Consider the following 22,048-nt stretch of genomic DNA (forward strand, 5'->3'; position numbering starts at 1 on the left):
GCCCAAGTCCTGAGGGGAAATGAGCCTACCAGAGAACTGTAGCCTTTATTCCACAAAATGAACGAGAGAAGACACAACCACACAGACACTGTCTTGCATTTATTCACACAGAGGAATTAAGAATCCATACAAATAATAAACGTTGCTTTAAATACAAATAAATAGCTCTGGTTTCTAAAGGAAACAACTCTAGATAATTCAAAGTTAAGTATTTTCTAGGTTCCTATTAAAAATAGAAGACTATTTTGCGTTAAGTAAGTCCTACTCCACCATAACCCTTTGAGGACGGAAGGAAAAAATGGTAAATTCTGTACTCTTAAGAAGTCACCAGAAAAATGGGAGACCACGCTCCCACCTCCCTGAACTATTCCTCAAATGGAAGGAGAGTTACTCGCATCATAGACAGAGCTAACAAATGCAGAAAGTGTTTAATATCTAAAGATATCTAAAAAGATTAAGCTAGAGAAAGGGGATGAGAATTTCTCTGAACTGGTTCTGTGAACTCTGAAACCTCACTATGCTCAAGATTTGGTTCAAGTGTCTTACACTCACTTGTGCTCATACGAAGGCTTGAATCTAAAGTGAAAGCTTCCTCTTGCTGGGAACGATCACGGTAAGATGTCCGTGATCACTAGGAATGGCGCCTAGGTCTCAAAATGATTGACCTGGTAAAGCAGCAAAGGTGCTGCCCAATGAAACAGCTGTCAACCTGGCACCAAAAGGACCAGAACTGCTGACAGAAACACACTCCCACATCTGCGGATTTATTTTTCTTTCTCTGTTCTTATATTTAAGATATTCCAAGTGGCAAAACATATCTGGGCAGAAGTATGTTCTATGAAGGAAGAATCATTTTAAAGTCATGCAGTCTTTCAAGCCTTTAAGAACTACATAAGCCGTGAGGTCATTTTACAATCTCAGTGCCAGAGTAGGGCCTGCTCCGTTGACTTTGTGTCCACTGCATGTCCCCTCCTCACCCTGCACAAGACAGTTCAATTTCTTCGACACAGCCCCCTACGTAATTATTAATAAATAGTATGCTTGACAGAGCTCAATACAGCAACGATTAGGTTTTCTAAGAAATGTTGTTTTTCTATTTAGATTGACCATGATACAATTCCAAATAGAACATTCTCATGCTATAAAAAACAATCTCATGCAATAGGCGCAATTTTAAAAGTCCCACGTCAATAACAACATTTGGTATTATAGAAGGCAGGATTATTTAGATTTTTAAAAAATTATCACTATAGAATAAAAGCTGGATTTCCAAAGAGAACTTCCGTTGCGGTATAAAATGCTAAATTTGAATCTACAGTTTTGTTGCTGCAAACAATTTTAAGATATACACCATGTTTTCCTAACTGGGATTTTGAAACAGTAACCATAATTCTTAAACAGATGACCACAACATTTGCTCAAAGAATCAGCTCCCTTTTGCCAAGAACTTTTTTTTTAGTACAGCTGGAGGGATTTCTATAATAAATTCCGGAACAATAGTTCTCAACATGATTCAAAATCTTGCACTTCCCTCCCTCTTACTTTCCTTTATGTTGTAAAGACATGTGAGCACAGAAAAATGCTCTCGTTTTTTTTTTTTTTGAAAGACAGACGTTAATAAATTTAGTTTCTTGATTTAAATAATGACATTTTCTATGTTTGCCTTTCTCTCTGGCATCCTATATAACGTTTCTGGAGTTACAAATCCAAACAAACCAGCCAACTGGAGCATCCCAGTGTTCAAATCACAAGTTTGGATACAATCCTATTTATTCTGGATGATGCTCAATTCCACACACACTTCAGGGAAGAAACATCCATGAGAACATCCAAAAATGTTAAGTTACCAAACATTAACATGAGACTGTGCTCTGTTGGGCAGTACCATTCACATCGACAAAGTACAAAGGCAGAAGATTTCAAGTGTGGAGACCAATTTGCTTTTGCTGCTACAATAATTCATAACCATCATCTTCGAGATTTCCAAGCTGTTCTAGAATAAGGAGTAGTCCTTTTTTTATCTGGAGGCTTAAAGTAGGAATAAACAGGCGCTGCTGGATACTCTGCGTCAGGATTTTCTGCCATCATTTTCAGCTTGGCTTCAATGGCTTTTATCTTCGCAGTGACACTGAAAAAGGAGAGCAGAGCATCACAGCGGGCCTGGGTGCAGTCCGGAAATACTTGCGTATCTCATCTTCCTTGTGCCTTGTATGCATATCACAGCAGCAATAAGATAACTCAAATAGGAACATGCAAATATTTCACATAAAACACACACCCAAGTAACATTTTAGGAAAGAGATCAAACCTGAACCATCTATTAAATTTTTACTAAAAACCCAGACACCGTTAGGAGTACTTCGCATATGGCTTCATTTAATCTTCAGACACAAACACTGTTGGACACATTAGTGCTTGGCAGACAGTAGAAACTGAAAGTGGGGTCTGGAAGAGACCTTTGTATACCTGGGTGTTCACAGCAGCATTGGTCACAATAGTTAAAATGCAGAAGCAACCCAAGTGTTCATCGATGTATGAATGGATAAGCAAAATATGGTATATATCACATTTTGGAATATTATTCCGCTTTAAAAAGAAAGGGAATTCTGACATACGCCACAACACGGATGAACCTTGCGGCCATTATGCTAAGTGAAACAAGCTGGTCACAAAGACAAATACTGGATGACTTCACTTGTACAAAGTAGTGAGACTAGTCAAAATCATTCCACAAAGTGGAATGGGGGCTGCCAGGGGCTTGGGAGAGGTGGAAAAGAGGAGTTATTATTTAATGGGTATAGAGTTTCAGTTCTGCAAGATGAAAAGAATTATGGAGAAGGAAGGTGGTAACGGTCGTACATTACGAATATATTTAGTGCCACTGAATTTGTACACCTAAAATGGATAATACGGTAAATGTTATTTTACGTGCCTTTTGCCATGATAAAAAAAATTGGGGAAAATATTCGTGTAGGATTGAAAACAACATTATAAGGTAGGTCACACTCCTCATTTTGCAGATGAAACAACCGAGGCACAAGGTTACCTTGCCCAGTATGACATGGCTAGTTAAGTGGGAGAGTTGAGATTTAAACACAATCAGATTCCAGACCCCATGCTATTAACTACTATACTGTACACTTCTTGAATCACTGAATAATAATGGAAAACACACCCTGGAAATCCTACAGAATCTTTTTTTTTTTTTAAACTAATAAATATGTGTTTCTCATTGTAATCATTTATGGAGTGCTTACAATGAGCCAAGCACTGGGCCCAGAATTTTACCTATATTGTTTCTAATCCTTGCGATAATATCCACATTTTACAGATAAAGAAACAAATGCAGAGAGGTAGTCACTCGCCCAGGGTTCACACAGCTAACAGACTGCACAGGCAGGATTCAAGCCCGGTGTATTATCACCAAAGCCCTCGCTCTGTCCTCTCCATCAGGTTGGGAGCTGGACAGCCCCATATCAGAGAGATGGGGTGAGGAAACACTGCACAAGTTGGGAGGAACTCCCTTCCGAGCGAGGTCACTGCCATCCCTGGACCAGAATGCAAAGCCCTCAGGCAGTGGGTATTCTAGGACTCATGGTTTGATGCTGTCAGTGGTCAACAGTCAGGGAGAGAAACTTGGAAGGGAATGTATACAATGGCCTTTTAGAGATCCTCAAAAAGTGTGCTTCTGCTGCACACACTCGTAACTACACGGCCAGGGTAAAGTTAACCATCTAAGTTACAATGAGAAAGAACACCCAGGTATTACCAAGATGCGTTCCAGCACCTCCTCCATTACCAGGATAGCCAGCCATTTGTCCCGTAGGAGTCACCAAAAAACAACGTTCTCTAATTAGGTATAGATGGTAATAGGAAGATGTTAGCTGAGGTTCTCTGGATTACAAAGTAAATGGAAAATCCTAGACTGTCTAGTATAAGTGCAAACATCGAAAAGAAAACTAAAGACATGTCACTGTCACGTCTAGAGCACCAAGCATAAATGCAGTGGTCTCTTCCTAACAGGAGTCAGATTTATAAAATCTGAGATCACGGAGGTTCAAACTTTATGGGGAAAACAGCAAAGTGGATATGGTTCCCAGTGACAGCTACAAAAGTCATATATATTTTTTTAAATTTCTGGAAGTATAAAATAGTAAAAGAGCACAAAATTGGGAAATCAATGATAATAACTACTACATTTAATATTTACCATAAATATTAAATTGATTTATAATATATAAAACACAATTTATCAAGTATTACATCAAATATTTTAGTATTATAAACAAATAAATCAATGACATTAAACTACTAACTCTAAAATTAATTTTACTTTGCTAACTTTATCACTCTGGAAAACATTTCAGGGTCACCTTCCACTGTAGCTTAGTGAGATGCTTAGAAATCTGTTTTGTTTGGTGCAGAAAACATACAAGAAAGGTTGTTTGTTTGCTGTCTGGTCCTCCATCCAAACAGGCATCGCTTTCCTGACTTTGCAACTACAGGCTGATTTCTAACTCTCGTAGGACACTGATGCTCCTTCACGTATCTGCTTTCCCTCCCCTGGAACAGGCTTCAGAACTGTATCCCTGCATTCACAGCATGAAGTTTCTTCGAAGTAGTAACTCAGACTGAATTCTGAAGTCCCGGAGACCTAGCTTTGAATCTGGAATCTGCTATTTACCTGTGTGGATCTCGGCCAAGATCGTTTACCCCGCTAAGTGTCAGTTTACTCAGAGGTAAGATGACTATTACAGTACTTTTACCAGAATTTTCATAATTAAGTGACATATGGCATGTGACGTGTTTAGCACACTGCCTGATTTAGAGTAACCTCAATAAATCCTGGCTATTGCTATTGTTAAAATTTCTCCCTAGGCTACAATGCAGGGAAACAAAACAAAACAACAAAACCCCAAAACCCTCTACTTCTGCTCACCATTCCACTTAACTTCCCCTTTCTCTACCCAACCCCTTGTTCCTTCTGTTTTGAATTAACTCCGAAAAAGTAACGGATAATTTGTGCACACTAGAACCGACACTGTTGCTGTCACAGAAACGCAGCACAGAGAACGAAAGTGCTATAAACTAACACTCTGTATAAAGGAACTCACAGTTAGGGAGGAAGGAGTGGACGATGACAAACGCCAATGAGACCTCAGGCCTCATGAAGATGCTTTTTTCTAGGGTAAGGACTGTCCGACGTACCTTTGTACTCCAGGGCCCAGCACCCTGGCTGCTACGTGGCAGGTCCATCCAGTCTTTTTTGAGGGCATGAATTCTGTAAGGAGACGATCTTAGGGGTATGCAAGGAGAGGGTATGTACACATTCTGGAGATTAACTGAACACATCTCTCAACATGTCAAAAGTTAGCAGATTCTATTCTAAATTAAGAGTCTGAAGATTCACTGAAGTGTGAATGAAGGCTTGGAACGAAGAAGCGACTCACACTCTTGAATACTCGTGTCTTTCTAGAGTACGCTGTCTTACCTTAGGTTAGACTGAGTGGGCTCAGTGCTTGAGGATGGCTCAAGACTGATAGGAAGGATCTTATCATTCTTGTTATGATCGTATCTCTGAAAGAAAAAGGGAAATCACTTGGGTGAGCAAAAACCAGTCCTTTACTGTACTGAGTAGTTCAGAAACTCCAACCCCACCAGTGTATCGTCGGCATGGTTCTAGACAATCTGGGGACTGCTTTACATTTAGAATTAATGCAAAACTCCACACAGTTTTGGCCTAAAAGCTATAAAGTTAGAAAAAGAAGTGCAGAAGAAGCTTCCCATCTAGCCACTAGTCCTCCTTATTTGGTAGGGAAAGAACTTCGACTTTCAAATTCACAGACGGTATAAATATACAATACGATTGCCCTCCTACACACTCTTGCTTTTACTGTCACATATCACCTCTTACAATATTTACTTTGCTTTATTCAAAAACACCTAAGAATTTTGCTCGACTTTTGCAAAGTATCAAGCATAACATTCTACTCTTAATAGGCCTGACTGGAGAAGAAAGGTAGTAACAGCTTTCAGCCACTGACAGAGAAAACATCCTATAGCAAAAGGGTAGTCTAATTTGATGTCAGATAATTATATACCTCTTATAAAAAGTAAATTAAATACTAAAGAGTAATCAGGAGCCTGTGGTCAAAAAGACTTGTAGGAGAAGAGAACCATAAGGCATTGAGATTCTCAAATGAAAGACAGGAATGAAGGATGATTTCTCTTGCGTGTCTTTCCGACGAGAACCAAAACGAGAAAATGACAGCCAGTTTGGCAAATGAGACTTGATTTTCTTTTGAGTACAAAAGCATTTGGTAATTCTCTTTGTTGTTTCTATTTTTAAGGCAATGTGTCCTAGAAATGGAGAAGGCTCCATGATGACCTGAGACCCTCCTAAGGATCCAAAGTGTCTGAGCTCTGGTTTTCAGTTCGGACTCCGAGCTCATATGCTTAATTGCTGTGACTCTTTACTGGGAAGCTTGATGGGTGGGGAGTCTCCGATCAAAAGCCATGCTCCTCTAGCTAAAGACCGAAGCTCCAATTTTAATTGCCACAAATCTTTTTACAGGCAGGTTGGTCAAGACCCCAGCATGAAGGAAGAGAATAAACTCTTGGGATGGCTCCAGTCCACAGACTTCAGTACGTTTGTACCAGGTAAAACAAATGCTTTTTTTTTTTTTTTATAAATGGTCATATCTTTTCCAGTGCAGTCTTCCAAGAGACCAGCTGTAAGATGAACAAAGCGACTGGCCACTTCTCGGGCTTTGGAGACAATACAGACCCTGCGAAGGCCCACAAATAACTCTCAAACTCTCTGGAGTAATGAGACGCCGGTGCTTTAAGTGTTCATATATATGACCCATTTCTGGAGCGTTTAGGATAAACATATTCAAACTCTCCACAGAACTGAGAGGCTGGGAAGAGTCTAATAATGCCTAAAGCAACTAATTTTAAAAATAAGTACATTTTTTCCTCCAAAGAACCACCCCCACCAAAAACATGATAGAGGTCTGAGTATACACATCAGCCACATGGAAAAATCAATCAAAAACAGAATCTGTGGGTATGTGGAGAGAAACAATGAAGGAACTTAATCCCTCCTGAGATGTTTCTCAAAAGAAAAATCTGGCAACACACATGGTAAATACAAGTAGGAGACCAAAGTATGACTGCTCCAGATGTGAAGAGGCTGGGATGCAAATGGGTAAGTGGACAACTCTCTTCTGGAAAACTCACTTCGGGTGAGCTTGATGTTGTCTTTCCAGCCCACCAGACTTACCTTTACTTGAGCGTGTGCCCAGCGCACCACCAGCTTCTTAGACAGAGCCAGCTTGCCATTGAGACACTGGATGGCTTGTTCAGCTTCCTGTCCAGGAGAGGGACGGATGTTAGCCAACAATTCAAATGCCTAATTAACTCTATGTATCTCATAGGGCCTCACCAGCTTTGATGGCTGCAATCCTAACCAGACTGCCTTTGATACACAACTCACAAAGGGTTTAACAGTAAAGAAAAAAAGGCAGAATAACAGAAAGACTGTAAGTTTTGTAAAGTCCGTCAAACAAAAACGCCAATCCTGGCTCTGTCACTTACTGGCAGTGTAATGGTTGGCAGGCCCCTTAATCTCTGTGAATATTAGCTTCTTCATCTATAAAATACGGACAATGCTACTTGTTCCTCATTGGTTACTGTGAGGAGTCAAAGAGTGCATGTAAAGAAAGCATGGAGCACACAGTAAGCACTCAATCAATGTTAGCAGACTGTTCTTATTAGGTGATACCTTTCTATACACTTCCGTCTGTTAGGACCTACTGTGCTAAGAAATTTACTCACCCCCAGGGACCCTGGAACTATACCCCAGACTAGGGCTTAACCTCTGGATCCAAAGTGAGAAACAGCAGGAGTTCAAACGATATGGGAGTGAAGGAAACCAGGCCGGAAAAGCAGGAGTGAGTCAAAGAGCCTGTGAGCAAGGTATTTGTGTGAGCCAATCTATGCACCTGGCTTTTGGAGCCAAAAGTTCCCTGACCCTTTCCCTATCAGATACAGGAGCAACAAGGTTAAAAGGAATTCCTGAAGCTGGATACGAGTCACTCTAGGACATTCCCAGGAAGCCTGGTCGTACTTTTCCATCCTGCCAAACCTTCTCTGCTCCATTTGTATCCATGAGGCATTCAGCCAAGCATAACCCACGTTTACCAGGGGGTGAAGAAGCCCTTAAGGAACAGGAAGAGGAACAAGACAAATCTATCTGAGATCGCAGTGTGATACCAGCAGGCATTCCAGTCTAATTTTACCGGTGATTCTCATACCCCTCCAGAGCTCGCCAGCATGACATTCAACAAATACCTGAGTACTCACTATGTGTCAGCCATTGGACAGTCACTGACATCCTTGCTTAGCAGTTAGAGAGACAGATAAGACATGTTTTACTCTTCTTGTAAGTTCATCCAGTCAGTTAGAATTTACATGGTACTCTCTACTGATTCTACAGCATCAGCAGTAATAAAATGCCAGCAAGGGAATAAATGTTTCAAAAAAATTTTCCTATCTCTATATGTCATTTCAGAGTTCATGTCTTCAACAGCATTATCAAATGCCGATGGTATTTTCCTACATACCCTCGTCTATTCCCTCAACTTCCTGGAAGGTAAGGAAGATGTTTTTAATCCCCATCTTTAAATGAAAACTGAGGCCAAATGAAGTTAAAAGACTTGGCCAAAGTTAATAAATAAGAGAGCCAGCAAAAGAAGCTAGGCTTTGTGACTTATAGTCAGTCCAGTGTTTTAAACCAACATCTATCCCCAGCATGACCACTGATTTTAGCTGTCTGCAAGAATGCTTATCACGCTCTGTCATTAGGGAAGAACAAAGTACTTAAAAATGCTAACCTTACACAGCATTCTTTCAGTTCCCCCATTTAGAACAGCAATGTATCACTTAGTGCCTATCTCATTTGCAAAAGTGAGAGGAAATTGAAAGAATCCCCAGCACAGATGAGGACAAACTACAGTCTCATACGTCTCAGAACATACGGATACATCACTGCTTGAAAGCAACTGGCAGTCGTATCAAGAAAAAGTATGCAAGGCCTTTATTGACACCACTCCATTTCCACGGACATACGTACACATAACATCATCAGAGGGATACAGACATTCACTAGCACACTGTGGACACTTTTGAGTCACTGGGGACCACCTAAATAGCTAACAATCAAGAACTGATCATATATTTCCATGATGAAATATTGTGCAGTCATCAAAAATAATGCTGATTCAGTTTTAAACTGAGGTCTAAGTTACATATAACAAAATGTATATATTAAAGCCCTATATCAGTGAAGTTTTACAAATATGTAGTCACGCTGCTGAAACCACAGTATCACGATATAGACTGTTACCTGGATGTGTAGTAGAGGACAGAAAATTTTTAATATGCTCTGAGTGGTAAATAGGACGATGTGATCTTCTCTGTGTGCTCTAAGCCATACGTGTGTATGCGTGTGTGAATATAAAGAAAGACGAGACTAGAAAGATCTATAACTAAATATTAACAGCGATTATTTTGGGATATTAGGCTGCTTAAGTGAAGTCACTTATCTGTACTTTCATCTACAGTTAACACATATTACTTTTATAAAAGAAAAACATCCAAATATATTATTAATGCAACAACAACTAGGCAATGTCCTTCCACACGACTAATAAAGTTATAGAGAGTATTAAACAGTATGTCTGCATTTAATAACACTCAAATTCAATTTCTTTAGCAAGGCATGTCCACCGAAAGAATATAATTCTACTGCAAGAAGACACATGTATATGTCATGATTGAAGCTGAATGCTCTCTTCCTTCATATATATTCAAATCTGCATGCAGTTGTTCTGAGACACTGAGAAGAAGGGGACATTTTTAAGAAATCAAACTAAAAGAGCTTGGGGGTGGCTCACCACACACACGGAGGGCTTCTACACCACGGGGCAAAACTACTGAAAGAAAAGGAGGCTTTGTTGGCCTGCCACTAAAGGAACAAACAAACCAGACCAGGGAGGAGGATGTCCGTGTGCTTCATGTGGGCACCCCAAAGCATCTGGTCAGAAAAGTAGGTCAGCCGCCTCAGACCGGGAGCCTGCGGAGGGTAGATGTTGAGAGCTGTTCACTCGTTTGTTTATCAAGGGTCACCTTCAAGACGCAGGGCGAGGCACACAGAGAGGAATCGGACATGGCTCCTGCCCACAAGGTACTGCTACTCTAGTCGTTGAGAGAGGCACGGAAATAAGTGGGGGAGTATGAGAAGCACCATGAAAGCGGAGAGGTTTCATTACCTGCTTAGTTTCGAAGTTCACGAAACAGTACCCTCGAGGCTGCCCCTCCAAAGCACCTGACTTGTGGAAGAGGAAGTCGAACTGCTTTACCGTGCCGAACTTCTGGAGGAGCTTGAGGAGGTGATACCTGCAAAGAAAGCGCAGCCCGTGAGCACACTCTGGGGACCGGGACAGCCCCTCGGCCTCAAGTGCGAGATTAAAGCCTAGAGATAATTTACCCTGGGGTGGGGGCGGGGATCTCGCACCCCCGCCCCCTGCCTTCTTCCAAACTGCTGTGTTAGTTTATTTGGCAAACAGACTTGTTTGCCTCTATTTGGAATGGGAACTCAAATTGTCATGGCTATGCGTCTGTCCAGCACAAAAATACCAAACAAAAAACCACACCTAACAAACAGCTGTCTGGCCCACAAGCACCATTTGTTTTTCTTTTGGAGAAAAGCTCAAAAATAGTGTCGATTTATTTATTTTTAATTTCTTGGCAATGAACTAGTATTTGTAAATAACTACAACTCCAACAGGAACACATACCCACACTCCAAACGCCAAAGCCTACCCTATCTCAAAAATAAAGAAAGCAGCAAACACATACACATTCACACAAACAGAAAAACCACCTTGGAGGACTTCTGTAATAGGTTTCATAATTAATCATTAGATCCGAATTGCACTTGTGAGCAGCTCTGCCAAAAACCAAACCACAGCTAGTGGCCCTTCCATAATTGCCTGTGAGTTTCGATCCCTGATGTGACTGAACGTTAGGGACAACGTGGAACCACAATGTGACTGGGGCTGGTCTCACAGAGGGCAGGGGAACCTGGCTAGTCCTATCAATCACCCAGTTGTGGGTAACTAGTCAACCTCAGTCCCTTTAACACAGTTCATACTTTGGAGCATGGTTGATTAAAGAATACGGATGGCCCAGGACGAAATTTTTTCCTGGCAGGAAGTTCACCTCAAGCTCTTGTTTGCCATTCCACCCCTCGTCCTCTTCTTGAATTCCTTTCTCTAAAACTTATTTGGTTTCTATAGAGCTTTTAAGTTATTCAAACAGATGTGGCCTTAACAGGTTGCTGTGGCCAATCTCAATTCCGACTTCCTGTCATCTGATGTAAGGGTGAGACAAACCAACAGCTCTCCCGTTTCCTTTTCCTTTGGCCTTCCTCCTGGCATCCTCCACACTATTCAAATGGAGTCAAGGCTTTCTCTAAACAATGCTGTCCCTGTGATACTAAAAAGGTATCAGCCCACATGCTAAATCTGTTATTACTGGGAATTCTACCCCACAGGGAGTCAGTAAAGCTGTCGTTACAGCCACATTTATATTCACATTGTTTTCTAGGAGAAACTCATCAAGATTTTATTCTTGAGTAAAAATCTCCTTTGGGAGGCAGAAAGATATGAAGTGGATCATAAGCTATATATATTAAATTTGATACTAATGCACATCAACAAGCAAGCCCAATATCCCGGGTCAGGTGCCGGACAGTGGAGGAGGAAAGACATAATACAGGTCTTGCACTGGGGCAGGATACAAGGATCCCAAGGCATATTGTGGACATTAATCTGGTCTTTAGACTGGTTTTGAAAGGGAAAACTGTAACCCCCTAGATTTTAAATTCTCAACTCCCACCAGGAGACCTCAGCTGCCAGTGAGGATGTAGGAGGTGATTCTTCAGGGGAAAGGGAGATACCTCAAGTGCAGATGTCTGGTTTTACTTGAGTTTTGAGTAGGCGTACAGTAAGGGTGAGCCTCTCAAATGCAAAGACGGGCTGGGAGAGTCTCCCCTGGGTCTCTAATTAATTAATTAATCTCTATGCCCTAATTAATGAATTAAAGTAACCTCTACGCCCAATTTAGGGCTCAAACTCACGACCCCGAGATCTAGAGTTGCATGCTCCACTGGGTGAGCTGGCCAGGCGCCCCTCCCCTGGGGCTTTAACTCACAGCTGCATCTTCCACCTACTATGCCATGTGTTAGCTGCCAAATGGTGGGTCAAACCCATTTTTCTAAACAATCTAAGGGCTACTGTGGGCTGGTCATCTTTTCATCAGCTCCATTCTGCTTAATAGCAGGAAGGTAAGGCGATCGGCATTTCCTAGGAAATGAATTTTAATTTACTCAGAAAAAAAAATGCCGACAGATTATTCTTTGAAAAGCTAACAAATACATTCTGCCCGAGAAGTGCGACCTTAAGATTCCAGGAACATCTGCTTAGGTCTGTGTCTTTCAACTTCTCCAGGATTTCTTTCCTTGTTTGATAATTTCTTGAAATTATCGGAACGCCGAAACAAAAGGAATGAAATGTTTACTATTTTGCTTCCTGGAGATGGGGACTGCGAGCTCTGATAGTGAAAAAAGCCTGAAGAATCTTGCTTTCACATCTGCAAGCACTTTCATCTGTTGCTGAAGTATGGGAGGGCTCACTACTCATCAGAGCCTCGCTTCACTTAATGAAACGTGGGCCCTGCGGCTTCAGTACACCGGTCCCAACATATTTCTGCAACTTGGTGCTTTCCATATCGAGTCTTGAAAATGGCCTTCCTGCCTAATGGCACAGAAGTAATTAATCCACACAAATGTTGTAACAGACACCTACTACTTGTCAAAAACTGCTTTAGGCACTTGAACTATCCAGATGAATACAACTAGGTCCCTGCCTTCAAGGACCTCACATTCTGGTTAGAGGAGAGAGAAACACAATCAAAAAATTACAAAACACTATGATATTTGCACACAGAGGTATGTACATGAGCACACAGATGAGGAGGCCCAACTCTGCGGGGGACATGGTGGTTAATGAGTATCAAGTACAAAAACATAAAGGTGAAAAAGAATCTGCTCCACTGGAAGAGAGTGGGGGTAGGGCAGCTAAGCGATAGGCTGAAAGGCAGGCAAGGGACAGGCTGTGAAGGACATTGGTGTCCTTAGTGAGGGAATTTTAGTTTGATGTGTAGGCAATGGGGAGTCAATAAAAAGACATTTAGGACTGTTTTAAACGCATAATTTGTTTTAGAGAAAGTTTTTTAAATAAACTTTTAGAAATTATTATTTGTAGGTCTTTATGTTCTCTGTTCTGTAAGTTATTAAATAGTATTACTGTGTTCCAAATTTAAGTAGCAAACAGTAAAGGCTGATTCATGCAAACCAAGGCATTAAAAGAAAGAAGCATGAATCATGATGGAAAAATAAGGAATGGGCTGAGAAAACCAGGGTTTCCTTAGGGGTAAACACACTGTTCTCACACAACCATGCACGTGCTCTCCCCTTTTGTTCTAGCTCATCTCTGGAAGTCGGCCTCAGAAGGACATTTCCCCCTGGATGGCTCTCTACTGCTTTTCAGTTTACTTAGGACAACCCACACTGACCACCCCCCTCCACAGACGCCCTTTCCAGCTAATCCACCGGTCTGTGTTGACATGATTCTCCATTTCTCAGGTAAGAAACATTAGGGTCATCTTCAACTCTCCGCTCTTCAATCATGTTCTTCACCTTTTAGACTCATCTACTGGCTTCCAAGTTCACTATCTCCACCTACGTGATAGACAGTCCTAGTTTCTGGCAGTCTCTCCTAGTTAATCTTCGTGGTTAGTCTTTGCTCCTCCAACCCGCTCTACATACCAACGTCTCATTTCCCCACTAAAACATCACTTTCGTGTTGTCAGTACCCTGCTAAACACCCACAGTAAGTCTCTTCTACAAGAAATTCAAATTTCTCGTCTGAGTAAATTTTAAAAACCCTGTATTAATTGGATAGTATTCTTTCTATCCAACAACTGTTTTCACTATCACTTAGTATTCAACCTCTCCTTTAGTCAAAAAAGTCCTCCTGATATTCTGCTCACCCACTCTTTCTTATTTCTCCTTATACCCTCTCCTTAGAATGCTCCTTCTTTTAGAATTTCTGCTGGCTTTGCTTTTCACTCCTCCTTATGAACTGTGCAGTGGCCATTAATTTGGCTTTCTATGCAGCACATTTAATGTTTGAAAAAGAAAGCCAATATTAATCCTTTCAGGGGAAACCACAGTGTGGAAAATAGATAATGTCTAAGGACATTAACTTTTTTGGCTTCTCTGTTGCAGGCACTAGCAACAGTATTTGGAGGCATTGTTTTTACTTATGGTTAGACTGGGTCCCACAACAACTTAAAAGAAGTCCTTAAATTTTAAAATTTAAAATAGGATACCTCAGGTTATGATTGTTCTGTTATGTGGACTACTGGAATATCTGTGCAAAGAGCACTAAATTAGGTAATGGGAAATTAGTCCCATCATTAACTACTTTCAGTATACTACGTCAATCCACTTAACTCTTCTTGTCCCACAAAACAGGGAGAGGGGCACCTGGCTGGCTCAGCCGCTTAAGTGTCTGACTCTTAATCTCAGCTCAGGTTTCGATCTCAGGGTCGTGAGTTCAAGTCTCTCACTGAGCTCCACGTTGGGTGTGGAGCCTACTTAAAAATAAATAAACAAGCAAACAAATAAATAAATATCTGTATTATTTGCCTCACAAGGTGGTAATGACCTTAACAAGAGGAACTAACTAATACAATGCTAGAGCTAGAAGAAATGTTCAGATCATTAGTTGAACATTTTTTTTTTTTTTAAAGATTTATTTATTTGACAGAGATAGAGACAGCCAGCGAGAGAGGGAACACAAGCAGGGGGAGTGGGAGAGGAAGAAGCAGGCTCATAGTGGAGGAGCCTGATGTGGGGCTCGATCCCATAATGCCGGGATCACGCCCTGAGCCGAAGGCAGGCGCTTAACCGCTGTGCCACCCAGGCGCCCCTAGTTGAACATTTTTACCTTACAGTCTATGAAGTGTAATATAGTTGGGAGGAATCAGAATACAGTAGAAAGAACAGGGTTTGGGATGTGCTACCTCCACAGATAATAATACGTCACCATTCCCTTAAATTGAAACCTCTAAGACCTATTTAGCCGTACAGGTATTCTTGGCAGCTGGAATGGCCATGAAACGGTGAATACCGCAACCACAAAACACTAAATGCAAATCTACATGAAGCGGAATACTGGAGTGTGAGACAGTTGGTTAGCAATGCATATTCCACTGGGAAGAGACTGAAGGGACATCCCACGTAACTTGAGCAGGACTCACATTAATAACTTAGAAGCACATACACATAGGAGGCTCGAATTAATTATAAAATAAAGTCCGAAAAATTGAGTGGAAAAATCTTTTTTTTTTTTTTAAACCGCCACTGTTTTACATACCCTTGTAACCATTCATGACAATAAATATACACTATATATTGTCTTCTTTTTTTTTTTTTTTAAAGATTTTATTTATTTATTTGACAGAGATAGAGACAGCCAGCGAGAGAGGGAACGCAAGCAGGGGGAGTGGGAGAGGAAGAAGCAGGCTCGCAGCGGAGGAGCCTGACGTGGGGCTCGATCCCATAACACTGGGATCACGCCCTGAGCCGAAGGCAGACACTTAACCGGCTGTGCCACCCAGGCGCCCCTATATATTGTCTTCTAACAAGAGGTGAGAGACCATTTGTATAAGAGGGGCATTCAAATCCATTTATAAGAGAGATCAGGAAGAGGGATGGTAAAGAGCAGGGATATGCACAGGAAAGAGATAAGAAGAGTGTGTTGAAGGGGGAAACGGGAGGAATTAGCAGCAACTGATGGGTGGGGTGTCGGTTTAATTATGAAAACTGAAGTGTGATCTGCAAATTTCTCTCAAGAGTTATTAGAAGTTTAAAGATCTGGATTCAAATACTTTGAGACTGGACTACAAGCCAGGTGCCCCATAGTCATGAAAGTTATAACACCCAATTGCTACCATGTCTGGAAATGACTATTTTAATGATTCATCTAGGCTCATCATTACCCACTTTGAGAGGAACAGGATCCAGAAGTTTATGTAATTCAAAAACTTGGAAGGAAATCAGACATTTCCATTAGACCTACCTTACTAACACATTAGGTTTCTTTACTGTAATTAAGTAAATTAAATGGGATAATAATAAGCATTTCATGCTAATCATAGCTCTAATTGATATCTGTATCTTTAAAAAGAAATTTATTACTATTTTTGTTTGGCAGAGAAAAGGTTTTAACATAAGGAATCCAGAGAAGAAAAACAGTAAACAAAATTGCAGGTGACACAGAGGTGGGGAAGCCACAGGGAGACCGTGCAACGCCCCAATCTGCAGTTCAGGACATGATGTCCACCTCTGGCCTGATGTAAAAAGGGCAGAGATACCAGTAGGAAAGTTTTGTTTCAATGTTCCTGTTAATGCTCTAAGTGCAGAAAACATTCATATACTCCAATTTATGACATAAACTGAGGTGGCAGATGCCTATTTGAACCTTCCTATCACGCAGCAGGACACAATTAGAACAGGTCTCATTACACTGAATTGCAGCCAAAACAATGAACAGTGTTTCCACATTCCAGATTTCCATTCAGACAAATGGAGGTGGGAATGGAAACCACTCTTGGGATCATCCCCTCACAGCTTGGGTTTTAGATGATGGAAAGAGCTTCTGTGATCAACAGACATGACTGAGAGGCTTGGCTGATTTACACATTCATCCTCAAAGCCATGAGCCATAAAGAGAACCAAAATAAATGCACAGTTCATATTCCAGGGCCCCAGTGACCAAGGTAACATAATATGGGGACAACATATCTTAAATGACATCATAGTTCCCAGAGGGACCCAAAGTTATCTATATTTAGCTCATCTGAACTTGAGCGGGATTAAAGAACTAAATTTTCTATTATAATCCTGATCCATTAGTTCACATCCCCTTCCTTTCTCCCAATCCCAATCCTATATACACCTCTTCTCAGCCTAGATTCAAACAAGTGGATTCTCCTCTCACCCTGCCTTTAACACTATTCCAAAGGGAATAACTTTTAGGACTGATGGCATACTCCATGCTTGCTTTAAGCATTGATCCCACAGAGCCCGATCTACTCACTCTTTAACCATCCTGCCACCAACCACAGCCCTGTACCTACTGAGCAACTAGGAGAAGGGAAAACCTCTTAATTCTCTCTGCTAAGAAACTGCTTTCCACTATAATGGCCACAGTATAAAGAGTGGGGAGTCAGGACAATTTAATTAGTGGCAAGGTACTTCCATGTCTTAGGCCCCAGTTTTCTCTACTGTAGGATAAGAGAGCTGGATCATATCAGAGGTTTTCAAGTGTGCTCCGTGGAGTCCTATAACTTACCACCAAAGAAAGGGTAGCAATTGCCAAAAGGCTTTGGGTGGACCTCTCCCCATCCTTTAATCAGAGCAGCTCTGAGCTTTTATTTTAAAAACAGGTTCTAGTTACTTTAAGACAAGGTTCCTCAGATTTAAAAAGCTTGAGCACTGCTTAGCATGGCACCTGGCACAAATGCGCACTGGCACACAATAGGCACTCATATTGTTTAACGACTGAATGAAAACAGAAGGGACTGATGTGATTTCTAAGATGCCTTCCAGCTCTGACCTTCTTTGGTTCCACGGCTGCTTCACATGAATTACAATCAAGTGGTACCCTCTGCCTATCTGTGAAGGTACTGAGACTTCTGCTTGTTTCTTCATTTTGAGGAACAAAAGTATGCCTTGGGGCTGATTCTAGAGAATAATGTTCTGTAGTCACCGGGTACAAGGGTTCAAATTGGTGAAAACAGGAAAACATCTTTGGCAAATAGGAAAAAAAGAGGTATATGTTTTAAACAATACCCAAGCCTATATTCTCGCAGAAGAGTTCAAACGTGAGAAAAACGTCAACATAACAGGTTACTAACAAAAGCACGTACCCTTCAAAGATAATTGAATATATATAAAAAGAAAAGGGCCAAAAATATATCCTCCATCTCTTGAAAATTCTTCTGAACATTATCCGTGCAAACATCCCAGTGCTGTCGGTAATGATTTAAGATGACTCAGACTTACTCTGTGATCTTGGGGTCCAGGTTGCCAATCCATAACCGGTGCCCTTCCTGCAGGGAACCCTCTGAAAGGATGGATGCGTTCTCCAGAGGAAGAGTTTTGGTTTCTGCTTCCATCAATCTCTATGAAAAACTAAAGGAAATGTGAATATTCAGGCAGGAGAGGAGCAACACTGTGTGAACATGAGGCTTCAAATTCAATTCAACAAACATTTATTCAAGGAGGGCAAGCTCTGGCCGGTGCTTCAAAGGCCTCAGTTATTCTGCAACCAGGGCCCCAGCACCAGTTCCCTTGGGACAGCTCCTCTGGCAGCCAGAGTGCAAAAGCTTCCATTTAAGGTGAAAGAGGCGTGGTTCTGTGTGCAGAAACTACAGCTTTCCTCTTCTGAAAGCAGAGGCAAACTGGGCAGGGGGCCAAAGGCTCTATTACTATATGATACTCCAGTTTAAAGACCGTCACCCAAAACCAAGTCTTGGAAATCACCAGAAAGAAGAGTCTTAATGGCACTGAAGGAGATGGGTGGGAAAGAGCAGCATACACATTTTCCTCATGGAAGAGGCAATCTAGGAAATTCAAGGCTGTAGATTTTGGAGTTAGAACTCGGTTTGAAAGCAGTTGTGTGACTTGGTGAATAATCTGAACATTCTAGGCCTCCGTTTCCTCATATATACTATGAATGGAGATAATAGTTCTTATCTTACAAGGCTGTTGTGAAGATTAGAGATACTGCATGAAAAATCATCAAACACTGCATCTAACAGCAGCAAGCAATCAGTAAATGTTCACTAGTATCATGTTTAATATTTTGGGAGAGACTCAGAAGAGACTAACTCCTCTGTCATTCCAGCTGCACCATTTACTAGCTGTGTAACCTTGCTCAAGTAACGCTGCCATTCTGTACCTCAGGTTCCTCATCTCTGAAATGGAGTAACACCTCATAAAAGTTGTGTGGATTTACTGAGTTAACACACCCAAAGCATTAAGAACAATACATCACACCCAAGCAGCTTTCAATTAAAGTTAGTTTGAATTATTACTAGTCTTCCATCCTGAAATGACTCATCTTACAACCAAAAAGGGAGAATGAGGGTTATGATGGAGACAGTAGTGGCAAGAGAAAAAACCTGGGTGTCAAGAAGACCTGGTTTCAAATTTTGGCATTTCTGCTGGAAGTCACTTCTCTCTCTAAGCTTGTTTCCTCATCTCTACATACTAACCCTTGCCCTGCTTGTAACTTAAGGTTGCTAACAGGGCCAAAAATGAGGTGACAGATGTAAAATAAAGCTTTAACAAATGTATAATGTGGTAGAGAAAGAAAAAAGAGCTGGGAAGATGGCAGGCTGTGCCAGACTTCAGAACTAGGAATACACATAGGAACCATGTGTATCATGTAACCAGATGTGCCACAGAGGTCAGTGCTGCAGGAACTATGTCTTAAAAACAATAGATGACATATACTGAACACTGCCATTACCTCTTACTCATCTCAGCAGAGCCGATGAAGTCTGGCACAGGGTGGGCCCTAAGCAACTGTTTGTTGAACATGTTTATCTAACCCCCACGTGAGGGTATTCTTCTCCCTTTCCCACTCACATGTTCAATCTGTTCAGCAATGCATGATAAGCAACTGCTAATTGCTAAACCCAGGACTATGTGCTGAAAATAGAGAAAGGAATAAGCTATAGATCTTGCTCTTACCTCCTGAGGGAAAGATGAAACATACAGAAGAAACAGAATCCCAGGAGTGGAAACACAAGAGCGGAAACATTTTGTCTTCTCCCTGCTTTCCTTTCCTATTCTCCTACTGATCATTCATTGAACAAACAAACAAAAAAATAGAGCTTCTATTTCTAGGCATTGTCTAGATACTGGGGACAGAGCAGTGAACAAACATGGTCTCCCTAGGGATGCTTGTATTTGAAAGAGGGGCGGGACAAAACAAAAGGAAAATAAATAAGCAAGTTGTAATTACTGACAGCTGCAAACACAATTAAACAAGGTGATATGACATGGAGACGGGGTTGGACCACTTCAGAATTAGTGAAGAGGGAAGGCCTCTCTAAAGGACTTAACGTTTGAGATGAGGCTTCAATGATAGGACCTCCTGATTTTCTTGTCTGAAAACAGCAACACTAACAACTACTTAATATCACAGGAGGGGACCATGTTTTGGTGGCAAGAGTACAAGATATGGGGCCAAAAGATCTATTTAAATCCTGACTTTTGTACCCAGTTATTCATGACTTAATAAGAGTCTTCTCAGAAAAGCTTTCCCTGAGGGTTGAGCTCCTTGTTAGTCTCTATCAAAGCCATCTTTCCTTTCCATATAATGCCAATTCAATGTTATTTCCTATTCCATATTGTTTCCCTCACTAGAATGTAAGCTTCTACAGGGCAGGGCCTTGCCTTTCCTAATCATAGTTCTATGCCCAGCACTTAGTACACTGCTTGGCTCGTGGCCGATGCTCAATATTTACTGAATGAATTAATGAGGCTCCACCTGGAGCCTCCGTTCCTTCTTCTTTTCTAAAATGGGCACGATTATCCCAACTCATGGGTCGTTAAGAAGCTTAAATGACAGAGTATCTGTGACAGCTCTGCACAGGGCCTTTTGAGGAACGGTAAAGCGTAATGAGATCAAGATGGCATGCGACTATCAAAATTTTTTAGGTTTGCAATGGCGACAACTCCCTAGACTAACAGAGTTCACAAAACGCTGTCATCTATCCTCGCAGCTGACGTGCAACAACCTGGAAGGCAGGCATAATCATACGGGGAAACTAAAGTCTAGAAAAACCAAGGCACTTGTTCCTAAAGCTAACGGTAACGGCAGGGTCTAGCCTGGAACCCCGGCTTCCCCATTCCTGGCCGCGAATTCCTAGATGCGATGGGTCATTTCTCGGATTGTTATTTCCGGGCTAGCGGCGGGACAATCCGGGGCGGGGCCTGAAAAGCCTTCTTGCTAGGGCAGCCTCCTCTGCGAGCCCCTCGCGGGGCCGGCGCTGGGGTACAGGGGCGCATCGCGGCCGGACTCACCTCGTGGCCTCGGCGTCGTCCCCTCGGCTCATGCCCCAGAAACAGGTCCCGACTCCACGGCCCGACGACCCTCCAAACGCGTCCGCCTCAACGCCGCCTGCTTCCAGGCCGTCGGTGACGCGCTACGCCTGCGCCGCCGCGCCGCCCCGTGACGTCATGGCGCCCGCGCCGACGCCGTCTCCGCGATCGCGTAGGTCTTTTCCTAGTAACCTGGGCGATAGCTGGTGAGTGGCCTCTGCACGGCCTCGAGACGCGCGCTGGGTCCGGGTGCCAGAGACTTCTACTCAAAGATTTCCGGGGGACCTTAGGGAGTCTTATCGCCGTCCCCCGACCGGTTCCATTCGAGTCCGGCTTGACCTTTAAGGCTGGGGGCGGGGTCTGTCGCTTCCCAGAGGGTTTCATGGGATGGGGGCGGGGCCTGTTTCATCAGCTAGGAATTTGGAGGATGGCGGAGGGGAAGGGAGCTTACTCAATAGTAGCCACTACTTAGTAGCCCACTATTTGGCAGGAACATTTAATTTTCCCATGGGAGTAGGTATTATTACTCCCCATGATGAGGAAGTGGAAGCGCGGAGAAATAACTACCAGGGTCATGTGGCTAGCAAGTGATGGAGATTAAATTACAAAGCCTCAACTTTTAACTATTACTCTGTGTCTTCCCTCGGCGAACACTTGTCATTTCAGTAGCTCATCCCTAGCTACAAAGTGTTTCTGCAGCCCTTATCTCATTTGATCGTCCTGGTTACCCTGACA

The 22,048-nt window shown here is 42.1% G+C and overlaps 2 protein-coding genes across 8 annotated transcripts in view; one reads left to right on the plus strand and one right to left on the minus strand.

Moving 5' to 3' along the window:
* Positions 1-84: 84 nt before the first annotated feature.
* Positions 85-21,434, minus strand: RBM18 (RNA binding motif protein 18). Of its 5 annotated transcripts, none has more exons than XM_034664454.1 (8): positions 21,296-21,434; positions 18,263-18,391; positions 10,335-10,461; positions 10,049-10,138; positions 7,286-7,372; positions 5,492-5,577; positions 5,209-5,281; positions 85-2,128 (listed from the first exon to the last, which is right to left on the minus strand). In XM_034664454.1, the coding sequence occupies exons 2-8, from the start codon at positions 18,373-18,375 to the stop codon at positions 2,102-2,104; spliced, it is 603 nt and encodes a 200-aa protein (XP_034520345.1). In that variant the 5' UTR covers positions 18,376-18,391; positions 21,296-21,434; the 3' UTR covers positions 85-2,101. The 5 variants fall into 5 exon arrangements, with proteins under 5 accessions (XP_034520345.1, XP_034520342.1, XP_034520343.1 ...); XM_034664453.1 differs by lacking the exon at positions 85-2,128 and adding an exon at positions 2,137-3,849; XM_034664451.1 differs by lacking the exon at positions 5,209-5,281.
* Positions 21,277-22,048, plus strand: part of MRRF (mitochondrial ribosome recycling factor) — a 55,225-nt gene continuing 54,453 nt past the window's right edge. For 2 of the 3 annotated variants that reach the window (XM_019796105.2, XM_034664450.1), the window contains exon 1: positions 21,277-21,519. In XM_019796105.2, coding sequence (XP_019651664.1) covers positions 21,326-21,519 — 194 coding nt within the window. In that variant the 5' untranslated portion in view covers positions 21,277-21,325. The remainder of the gene's footprint in view (positions 21,520-22,048) is intronic. The other variant, XM_002915948.4, reaches the window with a different exon arrangement.

Source organism: Ailuropoda melanoleuca, chromosome 7 (genome assembly GCF_002007445.2).
Source record: "Ailuropoda melanoleuca isolate Jingjing chromosome 7, ASM200744v2, whole genome shotgun sequence".
Taxonomy (NCBI): domain Eukaryota; kingdom Metazoa; phylum Chordata; class Mammalia; order Carnivora; family Ursidae; genus Ailuropoda; species Ailuropoda melanoleuca.